The sequence below is a fragment of the Anguilla anguilla genome, chromosome 10, assembly GCF_013347855.1.
Source record: "Anguilla anguilla isolate fAngAng1 chromosome 10, fAngAng1.pri, whole genome shotgun sequence".
Taxonomy (NCBI): Eukaryota; Metazoa; Chordata; class Actinopteri; order Anguilliformes; family Anguillidae; genus Anguilla; species Anguilla anguilla.
Genome location: NC_049210.1, coordinates 35,564,443 through 35,580,425, shown reverse-complemented (window position 1 = coordinate 35,580,425; position 15,983 = coordinate 35,564,443). Strand labels below are relative to the sequence as shown.

General features: G+C 48.8%; 1 protein-coding gene across 11 annotated transcripts in view; it reads left to right on the top strand.

Annotated features, from left to right (window-relative positions):
• The window catches only part of LOC118206315 (multiple C2 and transmembrane domain-containing protein 1-like), a 152,829-nt gene that overhangs the window by 121,458 nt on the left and 15,388 nt on the right, over nt 1-15,983 (top strand). For 9 of the 11 annotated variants that reach the window (XM_035378892.1, XM_035378894.1, XM_035378891.1 and 6 more), the window contains 2 exons: nt 6,172-6,228; nt 13,911-14,012. In XM_035378892.1, coding sequence (XP_035234783.1) covers nt 6,172-6,228; nt 13,911-14,012 — 159 coding nt within the window. The remainder of the gene's footprint in view (nt 1-6,171; nt 6,229-13,910; nt 14,013-15,983) is intronic. The other 2 variants (XM_035378896.1, XM_035378895.1) reach the window with 1 other exon arrangement.

The following is a 15,983-nucleotide window of genomic DNA, read 5'->3' as shown; positions in this document are numbered from 1 at the left end:
CAATATCTAATTTTGCCACGAGGGCACTGGAGTGTAGGAGACCATCAAAACTGGTTATTAATATGGAGAGAGAGTCCTTTTCCCGAGCAGTGCAAATATTGAGTGGCTGTGTCGTTTGACACGCTTCAAACAGAGGTAACTCAATCAAAAAGGCGAGCCTGTCTTATTCCCTGAGCCGCCACCTCTCTGTCTATTAAGCAAGGCGGCGCGACTCCGGAATGAGGAGAGGGGGGCGGTTTTTTTCCGCAAATATTTTTGGCTTCTCGTGGCTTGTAACGCTTTTTGAAGCGGCTGACATTATTTTCAGGCTTAACTTTTTTTTTTTTGCGGTCGGGTTTTTAACGCGTCGCACGAGGTCGGCCAGCGACTCCCGACGGCCTCGTCCCGCTACGCGAGCGTTCGGAAGCCGGCTCCGCCCGTCGCCGCGTGAGCTTTACCCCCGGCCTCCCGGCTGGAAACAAAATGGCTGAACGAAGTTTCGGTTTCCGCCCGATTTCTAATTTAAAAGCGAACCGTTCTAAGAGGGCCTCATGAATAAATGATGGCGCGTGTTTGTGTTTTGTTTTAGATTTATTATTTTTTGTTTTTGTCACCTGCGCTACCGTTGTTGTTGTTTGCGTCTCAAAGGTGGGGTGGGGGGGAGGACCTGTCAGGCCCCAACCGCCAACCCAAACAAAACCGCCGCCGCTGCCGCGTCCCGGATCAGTCTGCTTTGAAGCGCGCCCTTGTCAGGCCCTCAGATCCGACGCTCATTTAGGGCGCGGCGGCGGCGAGCTCGTTTTCCCCGGCCCCTCCCTCCCGGTGAAAAACAGGTGCGCGGGAGTCGGGCGGGTCGACGGCGGGCGCGGAATAACGATGAGCGGTGAGGAAGTCGGGCTTTTAATCTGGAGGAGTGTCGCTTTTCGCGCCGCCGCGTTTCCCGTCGCCTCGCGCTCCGCCCGCGAGATGGCGATGGGGGCGGCGGGCGCGGGGTTGGGTTGGGGGGGTTGGGGGGGGTGGGGGGGGGGCACAGGGAGAAAAATAAATCTGCGGCGCGGCGGCAAGACGCGCCTCTGCCTCGGAGCTCGTGACATCCGCGTCGCTTGACAGGTGACAAAATCAAAAGGTCATGTCACTTTTAACTGGGAAACATTACAGGCCCTGCTGATTTCCCCCGCGCCTCCAGGCTCCCCCCCTCCACCCCCTACCCCTACCCCTGCCCCTGCCCCCGCCCCCACCCCCCCTCCCCTCCCAAGCTTGTAGCGGCATGTTTAAAGCAGAGACAGAGAGGGAGCGAGAGGGGTGGGGTTCGGCATCGTTTCATCGTCGCGAACCGCGTGCCGGTCTCGTTAATGATGTCGGCGCTCGATTTGGCGTTGTTGTTTTTCCGCCGTCGTCGGCGTAGCGTGTTTGTTTTGCTTCCCGCCCCCCCCCCCCCCCCCGCCTCACCGTGTGGTTGAGAGAGGGGGGAGCAGGTGCACAACTTTTGGGCTGAAGGAGCGGGGAGCAGCCTCAGCTTCAGTTTAGCCTCTCCACCGGGCCCCCAAGCCCTCAGTAACAATCGACCACAGTCGTTTCAGCTTTCTCAATTCGGCTTTTTGGGGGCGACAAACAGGACGTTTTCTTCTGGATTTTTTTGAGGGACACTAACAGTTCCACCCAAGACAACATGGTAATGGGTGGGGGGACCGTTAGATGTTTTCCCAAAGTTGGCGGGATGTTCTTCCATTCTTCCATCCTCCCCTGAAATGAGTTGGAAATTTGCACATATGAGCAATATTTGTGACATCACAAATTTGTCAAACCTATCATGGTCCATTATGCAAGAATATGCAAATTAGACAAACCTTAGCACACTGAAAGCCGGCCAGTTAGTGACAGTGTTGTGACAGTTGGTGTGTTGAACATGGCAGACTGCGCAGTTTCACTCATTATCAAAGAGCCCATTCTGAAACAAAAATGAGTGGAAGTTGTTTATGAAAATGACCTGACAGCATCGAGGGAACATTTTACAGATGACTGTTTCCAGAACATCATACAGAAGTCGATGGGTTTCATGAAGAAATAGATTTTGAATATGGATGCCATGCCTGCTATATATCCTGGGACCACAGCAGCAAGCGTTGGCAATTAGCATATTTATAGATTCCGGTATTCTCAATGAGTGTATAGGTGCAATTAAGCCATTTTCAGTAGTTTATTGAACACTTTTGATGGAAAAACCATATTAAACAAATTATTATTTAATATTGAATATTTTTTTACGTTTTAACATACATCTGGAGGGGTACTTTAAGAAACACTGCAGTAGACTGTAGTGCAGACCTTTGGTATGCACGTATTGTACATCTCTTTGGATAAAAGCATCTGCCAAATAAAATAAATGTAAATGTATTTAAATTCATACCATAACACCTAGAACCAGTGCTTTAGTGGTTTATGAAGGTCAATGATGGTTTATGATGGCTTAGTGGTTTCAGATATTTCAGCATTGGCCTTTAATTTGCAACAACCTTCCATTTGCATTTGTATCTCCACATCTGCCACTACTGGGTTTGATAGTCGATATGGTGGCAGATGCAGATGCCCCCTCTCTGCCGTTTGAGTCCAGAAGTTGTGCCCCGTCTCCAGATGGGATCAGCAACCCACCCCCCCACCCCCCACACACACCAAAACCCTCCTCCATCCCTCCGGTGCCGGTTCTGGGTTCTGACAGCCTGCTTAGGGACACCCACACAGATACGTGTATTTTGGAGGGGGGAAAAAAATACTATCGAAGACAAGCTCTCCTTTCTGGGGCCTCAGGTCCACACACAACATGCAGAGCTGTGTATGCCCAAACAGCTGGAGAGGCTAAAATGTTTCTCCTTCAAAGATGGAGCTGGTGTGGGGGGAAGGAGAGGGTGGGCATTGGGGAGGGGGGTGGAGGGGTGAAAGACAGAGTATAGTTTGATGTTTTGGGAGGAGGAGAGCTTCAGTCCTGTCATTCTTAAGGTTAGGGGTAACGGCACACAGCCGGGACTAGCTTCCTCCTGCGCTCCTGCCGAACAGAACTCGTCCGAAAGAGAGAGAGTACAGACGGCGGTAAGGGAGTTGGTGCGGCGGAATGAGCACGAGTACGCGCACGTTTTAATCTGCATTCGATCGACGTCTGCCCTTCGCTTTCACTCGCATGTAAACGCGAGCGCCACACCTTTTCTTCGCAAACTGCCTGGCCAGATTGCTGTAGTGGTGGCTGCACTTGCCAGGCTGCGAATGGGAAGACCGAAACATTTCTCTTGCTTTTAATTGGTAGGCGAAGTTGATGCCAAGTGTTGATTGCGAAAGGATTTTTTGTGATTATGATGTACTGATTTCAGACATGCCCAGTGGTCATGTGCTGCACATTTCTGTATGACTTATGAATATGAATCACACACTTGCGGTGTCGATCCCTCCGATAATAATTTTGTCAAAACTGCCTATGTCTCACCCCCTTTGCCAAAAACTGTGTTCGGCTGGGGTTTCTTGTTTATGTGCAAATTCAGATTTTCTATTAACACATTATTGATTTCTTCAGTCTCTGTTAGAGTTGATTTAATCCTGAGAATTTTGTCCTAATGTTTTGTGATCATAACACTGACGATGTGACGAACTGCAGTAGACACACTTAAGATCAGTAATGCACTAAAGGTGCATTAGTATCAATGAGAGATTTCTATTAACTGAGCACTCCAGCAGGCTACTGGACGTAATGAAATGCTGCTTTCCGATGACTTATTTATCTCTGATAAGCTTCAGACGTGCTGATAATTCACGGCTGTGTACATTTCATCATTTGACACACTTATCCCGTAGCATGACAACAACCCCCCTCTATTTTCCACGGGCGAGAGCAGAACGGAGACCAGAAACATTATCCCGCACCTCCTCTCTGTTTCCTTTCTACCCTTTTTTTTTTTTCATCCGCGGGGAGGCAGTTCACGCATTTAAAACGCGGGATGCGACGAAAAAAGAGAAAAGGTAACGCTAAATTGAGGACGTTATCGACTGCTTTCACGCCCGCTGCGGCGCGCCGCCCCCCCCGTGCGGACCGCAGCACGCTGCGAGAGCTGAACTGCGCTTAATTTGGGGTAATTATCCGGCCTGCGCCGAACGCAGCCTTTCACAAACCGGCCCGCGTCCAGACTGCCGCCGAGCCGCTCCGTGCTATCGACCCTCGCATGCGCAGTTTCCGCAGCACCGGGGCTGTTTACCCAAAGCAGAGTGCTACGTAACGCAGCAGCCCTGAACTCTCATTGTTCCGCAAAACTCATTTGCATAAGCAGCTTTCCAAGGGCAATTCTTCTTTAAAAAAAAAAACTAAAGAACAAAATCTTTTGTTTGCTCGTGACAAATCTCCGAAACTTTTTTTAAAATAAAAAGACGTCGGGTTTTTAGAACTCTTGACCTTGCCTGATTTTGATTTTGTAAGCACCATCATGTGATGCGCACGTGTCAGTGGGAGCCCCTGGACCTACGGTCTAAAGCCGCTTTTCCACCGCATGGTACCGGCTCGACTCGACTCTACTCTACTCGACTTTTTTGGTTTTCCATCGGGCGAAAGTTGTGGAGGGTACCTGGTACTTTTTTGGTATTACCTCTGTCGAGGTTCCAAGGGAGCTGAGGCGATACCAAAAGGTGACGTGAAAACACTGCAGAGCACTGATTGGTCAGAGCAACGTGTTTCATGCGGCGTCGCTAATGACGACCAGCTGCATTGACGGGGGTAATATCTGCAGTGGAAAACGAAGTACCTGGTACCAAAAGCGAGTAGAGTCCAGCCGAGTTGAGCCGGTACCATGCGGTGGAAAAGCGTCTTAAGGCGTCTTAAGAGCCCCTCCAGAAACCGAAGCGGCGAACAGACACGCCAACCCAACCCCCCCTGCCGCCCGTGACCCTTCCTCCAGAGAACTGGCAGCCGTGGAACTGAACCTTTCCAACTGACGGAAATAAACCTTTTTTTTTTGCCAACACATACCCGCGATGACCGATTTTTAATAGTAGGGCTGCTGCTCTCTGCTTAGCAAACGAGGCGATGCGAGATTGTAATTACCGACAGCCCAAACCTGGCATGACCTCTGTGAGATCAATCAATGAGAGAGAAATCCCCAAAGATTACTGTAACTCATCTATGAAGGCCTATTAAACCAGGGAATCTGTATTCATGTGTGGATCCTTAACAAATGACTGTTAAAGGATGCCTTTGTTTGTTATTGCTTTGGGTGTGCTTAAAGACGATTTTAAATGCCGCCTTTGGATACAGGTTATTTTGTTGACGTCACTAGCTTTGCATACCTGCACTTGTCCACCATAAACAATTGAATCTATTAAAGCTTTAAGCTGCTGTAGGTGATGCTTACACTAAAATGCTGTAGGTGACGCTTATGCACAAATACTGGATGCAATCATACAGGGCAGCCAAGTGAACATCCTTCATTGTGAACTGTATCAGCACAAATACGCCTTTTCAAAACAATTATACAGTGGGAATGAGTCAAAACATCTGCCCGACAAATAAATGGGAAGGCTCTATTTAACAGAAACCTGAATATACTGTATGCTTTGTTCACTTTCTCTTTTGTTTTTCCCAGTTGAATGTTTCTGCATTTAGCATTATGCGAGTGTTGAGTTTAAACCTGCAAAGGAGTTCATTCTTCTTTTTTGTGTGTGTGCTTTTTTTGCGTTTGTACTTTTGCTTGATGCAACAAAATGAGACTTCATTTTTAGATCCTCGCTTCCTTGTAGTAAGCGGTATCAAAAAAAACCCTCTGAAACTGATGATGGGGAGGCTGCAAGTCAAAAATATCTCATTCACACGCAGAGGAAAGCTGGGGTACTGTGGTACACATTTTAATAGTGATGATAGATTGAACTTACGTAGTGTCTTTTATTACGGTCTCTAAAGTGTGTGTGTGGGTGGGGGGGATCTCAATCATCACCATTGTGTATCGACCACCTGGGAGATGCATTTTATGTATTGTAGTATTTATTAACTTATAAAAGGGGCAGTTTCATGGGATGGAAGCTTCTGGAACTTAGCAGAGTGACAATGAAGCACACTTGCTTAAAGTATCTTAATTGTGACAGTCATTGGTGCTTTGCTTTTAAATCTCTCCCCCACCCCTCCTCCCTCTTTTTTTTTTGTCATTCTGGTTGCGGCCATCCCATCAGCAAGCACTGGAGGATCTGCTGGAGGACGCAGAGGAGGAGTTTGACAAAGATGACAAGGTAATTATCACCACCACCAAGGGACGGGCATTTTTAGACATGACACTGTTTCAAAAGACAGGGGGGGAAAAAAACAGACAAATTAAATCACTTTCTCACCTCTCTCTCCCCTCCAAACACACACACACACCCACCCCTTTTTTACACTCTACCTGACTAAAACATCACTGTGAGTTTCAGCCATCATTTTCCTAACAGGTTTTTTTTTTTTTTTTTGAATGTGTGTGAATATATTTCCTTTTTCCTTATTTTTTTTTTTTAATGGGATTTTGCTTTCCTCCCAGAATGAAATGAATCCTTCCACTCGCAAAAATCGCAAAGTTGGTAGCACTTAGAGGAAAAAAAAAAAAGTGCTGCTGCAGTAACGTTGTCCTCAGAGCACAAGCTTTTGTCCGACTGCAGAAACGCTCGTGCTCTAGAACCGGCTTGCGGGTCACACTGACGAAGAGTGTTATTTAATTTTATTTGTTTTTTTTATAAACCATCTTTTTCTCAGCTCAGACAAAAGTAGAAGAAAGCCCTTATTGAGAGAGAAACCCCTTGGGGCTGGTGTTTGTGGGTGCTGGGGTTCTGATATGGTCCTGGTCTTTGAAGTAGAATTGGTAACACTGAATGGATGGAAAAGCACCTTGCATTATTAGCAAGTGTGTTTACCATCAAAAACAAAAAGAGGCGTAAGGAAGTCAGTAACAGTAATCCCAAAAAGGGTCGATTTGGCCCATGCATGAGGTTCTCCAGAGCAGGGGTTCCCAGAATTTGGATCAAGTGAGGGGCTGACAAGGGTCACAAGATAAAAAAACGAAAAGTAGACCCGCAGAGCTTATTATAAACCTCTCATCAGCATTCTCGCTGGTCACACGGTAAAATATCCAGTGTTAATTCAACTCTGACAGAGTACACGTGAGTCCTCTGTAAGAGTTGATTTTATACTGAACATCTTATTGTGCAAATGGAGCACTGCACCTGGTACATGATGTGCTATAGTTACAGTGTATGCAGAGTTGTTTTGTCACATGTCGAGAAACATTTTATCCCTGTGAAGAGTAGGTTTTTTGGAAGGTTTTTTTTTTTTACTATCTACAGTAAGTCAGTGTACTAGAACTACATTGCTTTCAATTACCAGTAGTGATTTTTACATCTGCTTTAGAATGTTCAGTTAAGGACATTCTAATCTCATCTTTGTGATCCTTCACCTTAGAGAGTTACTTTAATATCTTGATAAATTTTCTGTGCCCCACCCCTTACTAAAATGTATTTACTCATGAGGTGCATTTTCACCTGTGGTATCACACATATAACAGGGATTTGTGGTGCGTGCTGGGAAAGGGGAGGAGCAGAGGGTATGGGGGTGGAATCTAAAGATTTGTGGGGTCTACAGCACTGCAGTAAGGGCTGTAGTGTTCCTCCCAGTGCATTTTGTTTTACGGGAACGCAGCCCACTAAACTTTATCTAACGTAACACAGAGAAACGGCTATGTCATAACGTCGAAGAACGAGCAGTTTTTTGCTGAGACGATCATTTAATTGCGCGACCGTTAGCAGAAGAAACGGGGGTAGCTGATTTGTATCGACCGAAGGCGTTTTCTGGCCATATTGTAAGTCGACTTCCTTTCAAGCTCCGTGAGCAGCAGCTATTGCCATTGGCATGCCAGTCTTGAGAATCGCAGGGTTAAAAAAAAAAGCGAACGGTACACACAGTTTGCATACGTTTAACATCCTCTCTTCTGCAAGCACTTAGGGAGAAAAAGTTCCATCACTAACAGGTACGTACCTTCTGAAAAACGGCAGGACATGTCGGGCGGGGGGAAAAATAATTCTGCAACAGGGCAGTTCATTCACCCTGTGTGTGATTTTTTTATTTATTTTATTTATTTATTTATTTTTTTAACAAAACAGATGGTTGAAAAGACGAAGATTATCATAAGCGCGTTTTTTCAACTTTCAAATTCAAATGAGGGTCGGTCCGCCTCAGCCCTCCGCCTGCCAGGCCCCTCCATCAGATTCGGGCCCCGGCCGATTATTATTCCACATAAGAGGGGCCCATTATTGCCGCGCGTCGAACCCGAGCAGCCGGCGAATGGCGGGGGGAGACCACAAAGACTACAATGCACCGACTCCGGCTTCCTGCGTTCTGATCTATCGCCGCGGTCGCTTGTTAGCGTTTCATTCGAGCCGTTGGGGAAGTTAAAAGGACTGTATTTTTCTTCATTTCCTTTCCTATCTCTCACCCAACACCCTACACTCCCCCCCCACATTCCTCTTCCCTCCTCCCTCGCTCCCCCTCTCTCCCTCGCTCTGTGTATCTTCCTTCTTTTTTCTCCTGACACCCCCTTTCTCCCCCCCCCCCCTTCGCCCCTCATGCTTTATTCCTGGTTAAGTGCACAACAAATGGAGTTTTAAGGCTGAACAAATTTGTCTTTTTTCGCGGTTCGATCGCAGGTAGTGGGGTGACCCGCCGCACTCGTTACCTCGTCTGTTTGCCGGGATTGTGAAATATTAAGGTCAGGTCAGAGGGGGGGGGGGTGCTTTTTATGAGATGAAAGTAAAAAAAGATTAATAAATGTGCCAAGGCCTCATTTTAATTGAACCTGAAGCATATGTTGCGAGTGTGCACAATATGTCCCAGATGTTTAACCTTGGCTGCTGCCTCACTCTGCCCCCGTGAGCCGCTGGGCAGCTATTAGCTGGGTAACCTTTGGGCCCCCGGGCTAAATGGGGGGATTACATGGCACAAAAACCGGAGCACCTGTTTTTCATTGGACGAGGACCCCTCCCGGGCACCTCCTAAGCTCCCCCCCCCACCCCCACCCCCAACACGTGTTTTCACTTTGCAGATTGTTGGGCGATTGCGAATAGTGTCTTTCTTTGGAGCCGACGCAGGTATTAGTCACTTACTCTGAATCAAAGTCCGAGTCCAGGCTAATTGATGGGGACGGCTCGGTGGTTAAACTTGAGTGGATACCTGAAGGGAGGAAGGAGTAATGGAGCCCGACTCCTCCGTTTTTCTCCCTCTCTCTCTCGCTAGATGGATAGTGTTCTTGTCTTTCCTTCCCTCCTGGACATGCGGGCCTTCGGTGAACACACTCTTTACTATTTGGAACTAATTGGGGGTTTCCAGTCTGAGATTTATTAACTTAAAGCTCCATTTTGGCACAAATGGTTGTGGTTTTCTTAACCCTTTGAAGATGTTTTTTTTGGAATGTTTGTTTTTAAAATTCTATGTCAGTGTTATAGAAACTCCATTGCTTTCAATTACCAGTAGTGATTCTGATATCGGCATTAGAATTTTCAGTTAAATACATTCTAATTCTATATTTGTGATCCTTACACCATAAAGGGTTAAAACGTGGGTGCCTGGGATTGAGTCCTCTTTCGAAACTGTAGCGGACGTTTTTGCGAAGCGTTCAGCGCTGGATACATAAATGTTTATATTAGATTATAATGAGCTTTACCTTGAGTGGTGGAAGATGACAGATGGCGTGACTATCATTGTGCGGTTTGGACAGGATGAAAAACCGTGGACCAGCATATCTCAGTGTCTGCTGCACGAACACAATTCGGCATTATTCAGTGTCATATTGAATTCACGAAACTGTGAAATGAGCTAATTAGCGAAACGGGCAAACGTGACGTCTTCGAGCTACGGCTAAGTAGCTTTCCCTCCAGTTTACAATGTGCGAACAGGCAGGACGCTAGTTTAAAGCAGAAAGCCCCTACTTGCCTAACCCGCCCTTTTTAACGGTGTGTTAAATACACCAGAATGACACCAGGCCTCTGCTGTAGCCCCTCCTATCCCATGTCAGAGAGGCTTGTGACCCGCGCGGCGACGCCGATGGCGGTAAACGGCGTTCGCGCAGACGCGCCGGGCCCGTCTCCCGAGAACCTGTCGTCTCGGCCGCCAACGTCAACAGCGACAACACCAACTATGGAGGGGTGGACGGGAAGAAAAGAACAAATGAAAACAAACACTTGTTTGTCATCAAAAACAAACACTTGGGCGAAGTTTCGACGCATCTGCGCGTCACGCGCTAACGACGCTAACGGAATTTTGACGAGCGTGTCGTCGCCGTGCGTCGGGCGCTCCCGCGGGCCCTACGGGCACGGACAGGCCCGCGCCACACCCGTCACAGACGGGGCCCGCGCCACGCCCGTCACGGACGGGGTCCGCTTCCTCGTTCCGTCGTCCTCGTGTGCGCTAGAGGGAGGGGAAGGCGCGGCGGCGGTGGGAGGGGCTGCGAGGTCACACCCGCGCGACGGCTCCCCCTCGGAGGAGGGGTTCGCGGCAGCCCTGGCGCCCCCGTGCCGACGCTCGTCCAGATGCCGCTCCGTTTGTTGACTCTTTCCCACAGTCTGTCGCTTCCGATGACGGGCGGCTTGCGTCGCGAGCCGCGCACGTCTGTCACGCTTCGGAAGTCCCATCATGCTTTGGGCCCCCCCCCCACCCCCCAGCGCCGTTCTCTTCAGCAGCTGGCCCGGAAAACACACAGCCGATCCGTCGTCAGGTTCTGTCCTTTTAAAAAGTGGAAAATCAGAGACAGCCGCCATCAGAAAGGGACAACAGGAGCTCCAATACATTCCAGTCAACCAGAGATTCCATACAGTGTTGCAGAAGGAGAGGATTTGTAATTTGATTAATTTCTCTTGAAGGGGTCATATTGGTTTCCTTTGTTTTTGGTTTACAGTACAGTATATAAAACTACATTCAGCGAGGAAACATCAGTTTTCAAAGGAATGTACAAAGTGAATGTGTCAAAATGAGTTTAATTCATAAATACTGACAGGAAACGGTTTATGAAAAAAAAAAATATATATACAGGACACTTTTTACCATGATTGTTATTGTGCCATGTTATTTAGTAATGCACGTGAAATCGTATGAAAGAGGCCGTAGTTCTGAGGTATGCTGTATTTTAGTACGTATCGTGGAGTGGGCTGTGCAGTTAACCGAACCTGTAATTTTCGTGAGGATCGGCAGGTCATGCCGATGTGTGCCGCAGATAAGCAGTAAAAATGTTGAATCTTAAATGAACTTTGATAGACTGAATTTTACTCCAGATTGTGTACAATTGATCCCTCTTGGGCTCTATAAGCTGTTCAAGTTAAATTTACACTGAGAATTTTAGTGTAGGGGACCGTAAGATAACTGGGGTAGTGACTTCCTTCTAGTGTGTGTGTATGTGTGTGTACATACATGTGTGTGTGTGTGTGTGCATGCGTGCATGTGTGTTTGGGTTTGTATGTATGTGTGTGCGCGTGTCTGTTTGGGTGTGTTTGTATGTGTGTGTACATACATGCATGTGTGTATGTGCGTGTGTGTTTGGGTTTGTATGTATGTGTGTGTGCGTGCGTGTCTGTTTGGGTGTGTATGTATGTGTGTGTGCGTGTCTGTTTGGGTGTGTGTGTGTGTGTGTGCGCGCGTGTGTTTGGGTTTGTATATATGTGTGTGTGTGCGTGTCTGTTTGGGTGTGTGTGTGTGTGTGAGTGTGTGCGCGTGTGTTTGGGTTTGTATTTATGTGTGTGTGTGTGCGTGTCTGTTTGGGTGTGTGTGTGAGTGTGGCTGGATGGGTGAGGGAGATGGAGGAGCGAGATTATTTCCAGGCATGGTTGGGCACTGGAGTACTCAGCTCCAGAGAGAGAGAGCAGCGCTGCAGGTGAGATGGACGTGGTAATCATGTCTCGCTCGTGGGGCTTTGGCTTCAGCCCCAGTCTTTTTATGTGCTGAGCAGCTGTTCCTCTCCTCACGTAGCTGGGTGTTTACCGCGGGCCTGCGATGTCTCTCAGTCCTTTTCTTCACAGAGGAATGTCTTAATGGCAACACAGAACCAGGGAAATACTGGTTGTCTGATGCATTTATATGCCTGGCATACACCCCTAATTTAGGTGACTTACGCACATTTAACGCATTATTCATATAAAAACTTGATTCTTGCGTCAGAACTGGTATGTTGTTTCAAGCCCTCTTGCACCTTCTTATATTAGATGTTGCACCTTGTAATTCTGAATAAGACCGTATATTGGCTAAAAATGCACATATTTGAAGAGAAGTTTTTTGGAATGTGTTTTTTTTTTTCAAAATTTTAAGTCAGTGTTCTAGAACTCCATTGTTTTCAGTTACCAGCCGCGATTGCTACATCAACATTAGAATGTTCAGTGAATCACATATTTGTGATCTCACCCCTTAAAGGGTTAACGCATTCGGAATGTTTATTGCTCACCATGGGGGGAGAGAGAGATGTAATACGCCTTCCTGGCAGAGGTTCTGGGTAATGCTGGAGGTCTTCCACAGGCGCAGCATGGAGGGATCGCTCCAGTGCGTTGTTTTTGTAATGCGCGAATGTGCCGTTTATTTTGTTTTTTGAGCAATAGGACCGCTGACTTGCCTCGCGGGGCCGCCTACCCCCCCCCCCCCCCCCCCCCCCCCCCACGACAGGCGGGACAAGCGTTCGTCGCCAGCGTCTTCGGGGCAAGGCTAAAAAAAAGAGGAAGGAGACGCTATCTGCAAGGAAGCGGCTAATCTTGTCCCCCCATTATCGTGTTGACTCTGCGATTGTGAATCTAATTGGTTAAGGCGGCGGCTGCGGCTAACTGATAGCGGGGCCCCCCGCGTTTATGGATGGGCCCCGGCAGGTTTCCCCCGACGACTGACGCGGCCGTATCGCCGCCCCGGGGTGCCGGGCGACAGAGTCCCGTCTCCGTGACCGCTGGATGAGATGCCCCTGCCCCCCACCTCCCCCCCCACCACCAACCCCCTCCCGTAATCACAGGCACCCCCATTTCAGAGCCTGGATCTGGCCCCCTGTCCCAATCGGTGCGTATTAGACGGAGGAAACCTCACCTTTTAGCACCACGAAAATGCAGAAATCAGATCCCGACTCATGCACAGTCATGTCAGTGGGTATCTAAAATTACAGTGAACCTTATCTGTAGATAACATATGGAACAGAGAACCTGAGGGAGAGACAGACCCACCCCCCCCACCCCACCCCACAGCACCCCACTTTACCCCCCCACCTGCCTCACAAATGGCACAGATGTATGTAATTGGACTAAAAAGTGCGGCGGGATTATTTTAATACTTTAAAAAGTGTGGCGGAAGAAAAAAAGAGAAAAGAAAGAAACTTGTTCTGGGGCTGTTGAGCTTGTGATTGGACACGCATGTCCTCAGGTAAGAGATTTTTTTATGTGCTGAGGAGAGTGAAGGGGGGAGGGGAGGGGGGGGGAGTTTTGGCTGCCTCTAGTTCTTTTCTTCTTTTTGCCACCAAAAGATGAAACGCTTCATGCTCTTAAAGACACTTTGACTCTTGCCTCTTTTTTTTTTCTTTTTTTTTTGTTTTGTTTTCTGGGGCGGCGCTCGTCGTGACCGCGTCTTAATCTCGTTTGGCTAATGGGGACGAGAAAACGAAAACAAAGAGCCGAGGAGGAACAGACGAAGGGCATTGTCTCCGCGTAAAAAAACGAAATAAAAACCGTGCCTACATTGTCTTCATTTCTAGCGAAATGCACACTGTTTATCCTTCTCCTTCCCTCTCTCTTTCTCGCTCTCTTTCCCCCCCCCCACCACCCCCAAGATACACAATCACAGGCTCAACTGCTGGCTTTTGTCTGCACTCATTGTCTCCCTGCCCGTTTTTTAATTTTTTTTTCTCTTTTTTAAACAATCTCAATTTATTCTGGTCCACAAGGTCCCAGGTTCTTTTCCCCCCGAAGGTGCCGGTCTGCCCGCAAGCCGTATCCTTGAGGATATATTGGCTTCCTGGCACTTTGAGTGGATACACGTGATGGTGGTAAGTCCGGCCGGTGTGTTGCAGTGTGTCTCTTTCGCTCATTGTGCGTCCGCGCCCCGTTCTGTCGCATTCGCTGTCGTGTCGCCCCCCCCCCGCCACTCCCACCCCCACGTGTCCCCCCCCCGCCCCCCCAACGTTGGTTGTCACTTCCTGGACATGAGGATGGGCTGTGAAACGCATCCTCATGCCACTTCCTGGTCCTCCCTAACTGCGCTACTCACCCCCCCCCCCTTCCTTGAGGACCCCCATAGTCTTCTAAATGCCATCAACCCCCCCCCCCCCCCGCCCCCTTAGCGATAACGACCCACCCAATAACGAAAGAGGGCCTCTCTGCTGTCCCTTGGCTAGGTCCCCTTAGTTCGGCTCCAGATGGCACTGGTGTCTGACAGGATTGGCGACGCCGGTTACAGCCATCGCGTTCTCGCCAGGACGCTTTTAGTGCAGCGGCAGTCCTTTCCGCGCTCGTGCTCATTCATGCTTTCGGTTCGTGGAGTCAACAAGGGCACGACCCTATTTTTGTTTCAGAGCACATTTCGCACCCCTCTCTGGGAGTCTGATGTCATCAGTGTAGGACCCTTATGCCCTGGGCCTCTCTCTTGGAGTCTGATGTCATCTGTATGGGACCCTTATGCATTTGGCCTCTCTCTGGGATTTTGATGTCATCAATGTGGGACCCTTATGCCTTTGGCCTGCTGCTGACTGCCATTTTGTTTTAGCAGTGTGCTGCTGTCAGTGAATGTTTTAAACGTTCAGTATCGGAATATTCTGTGCCGACAGATACATCTGCGTTTCCAAATTACAAAAGAAAATAAAGACACTTTACATCCAAGAAAGCAATGCATACCTCTTTTAATCGACACCGTAATCATAAATATATGACAATAATGCATTTTTGGCTAATCAAAATTTAAGTGGAGTGGTTATATTGATGTGATGTGTATTGAGTGTCAAATATTGAGACACTTGTTGCAAAGGTTGGCATAAATTGTCCAGTATTGTTTTTGTGAGTATCTGAGCCAGAACAAACAAAACAAAAGAATCATTGGAGTCCTTTATGTTAAAGAGGTGACCTGCTTATGTGCACCCAAGTTGCAGACAAAATTAGACATGGCTTCATTCAGGGCAATTATCTAAATACACGGTTCTACTCTGGGGAATAAGGTCACTTTACTAGTTTGTATACCGGTCTCACGTGCGCACTCGGTGTATGGCTTCCCACAAAGTGTGACCGTATGAGCGTGTGCCATTTTTTGTTAGTTTTTTTTTTTTTGGACGGCCTTGTTTTCCGGAAAGCTCAGGGGTTGGGGTGGGGGGGGGGGGGAGGCAGGCCGGGAATCCAGGCCAGCGAAGGATGAAAGTAATTGCGTTCCATTCATCAGCGTCGACACTTGGGGACCGACCGGGAGAGGACAGAGGAAGGGGAGCGCGAGAGAGAGAGAGAGGGGGCGAGGGCGAGCCAGGGAGCGTCTCGCGGTGATGAGGTCACGGGGAGGCGGGGTCGGCGGCCGGCGGGGGGGAGGACCCGCGGCTGCCCCCGACCTTGAGGTTGATGGAGTGCCCGTGTGCCAGGGTGGCAGACCCGAGGAGTAATGGCCCGGGCGTGCCACGGCAAGCACAACGGGCCCCATTTACCAGTACATGGGTGCCCCAGCTGTTGTTTTTTCTCCGGCATCTGTGGGAAGGAGAGGTCAAACTGAAAATAATCTCCACCCTCTACCCCCGCCACCCGCCATCGCAGCCGAGGCGTTTACTGCGTATTTTTAACCGCGCATCGCGGAGGCTGAGCGCCCAGGGACGGCTGCGGGGGAAACGCCATTGTACCGCCAAGAAGCTCCGCCCCCCGACCCCGGGGCCCCCGTCCGCGCTTCTCCGCATCCGCGTCCGCCCCCGCCCGGTTGAGAGTCGTCAGGGTTTGACATTGCCGTCGTCAAAGCCTCCGGTCCCCCGAGCTGGAGTCGGAGCGCTTCCTCG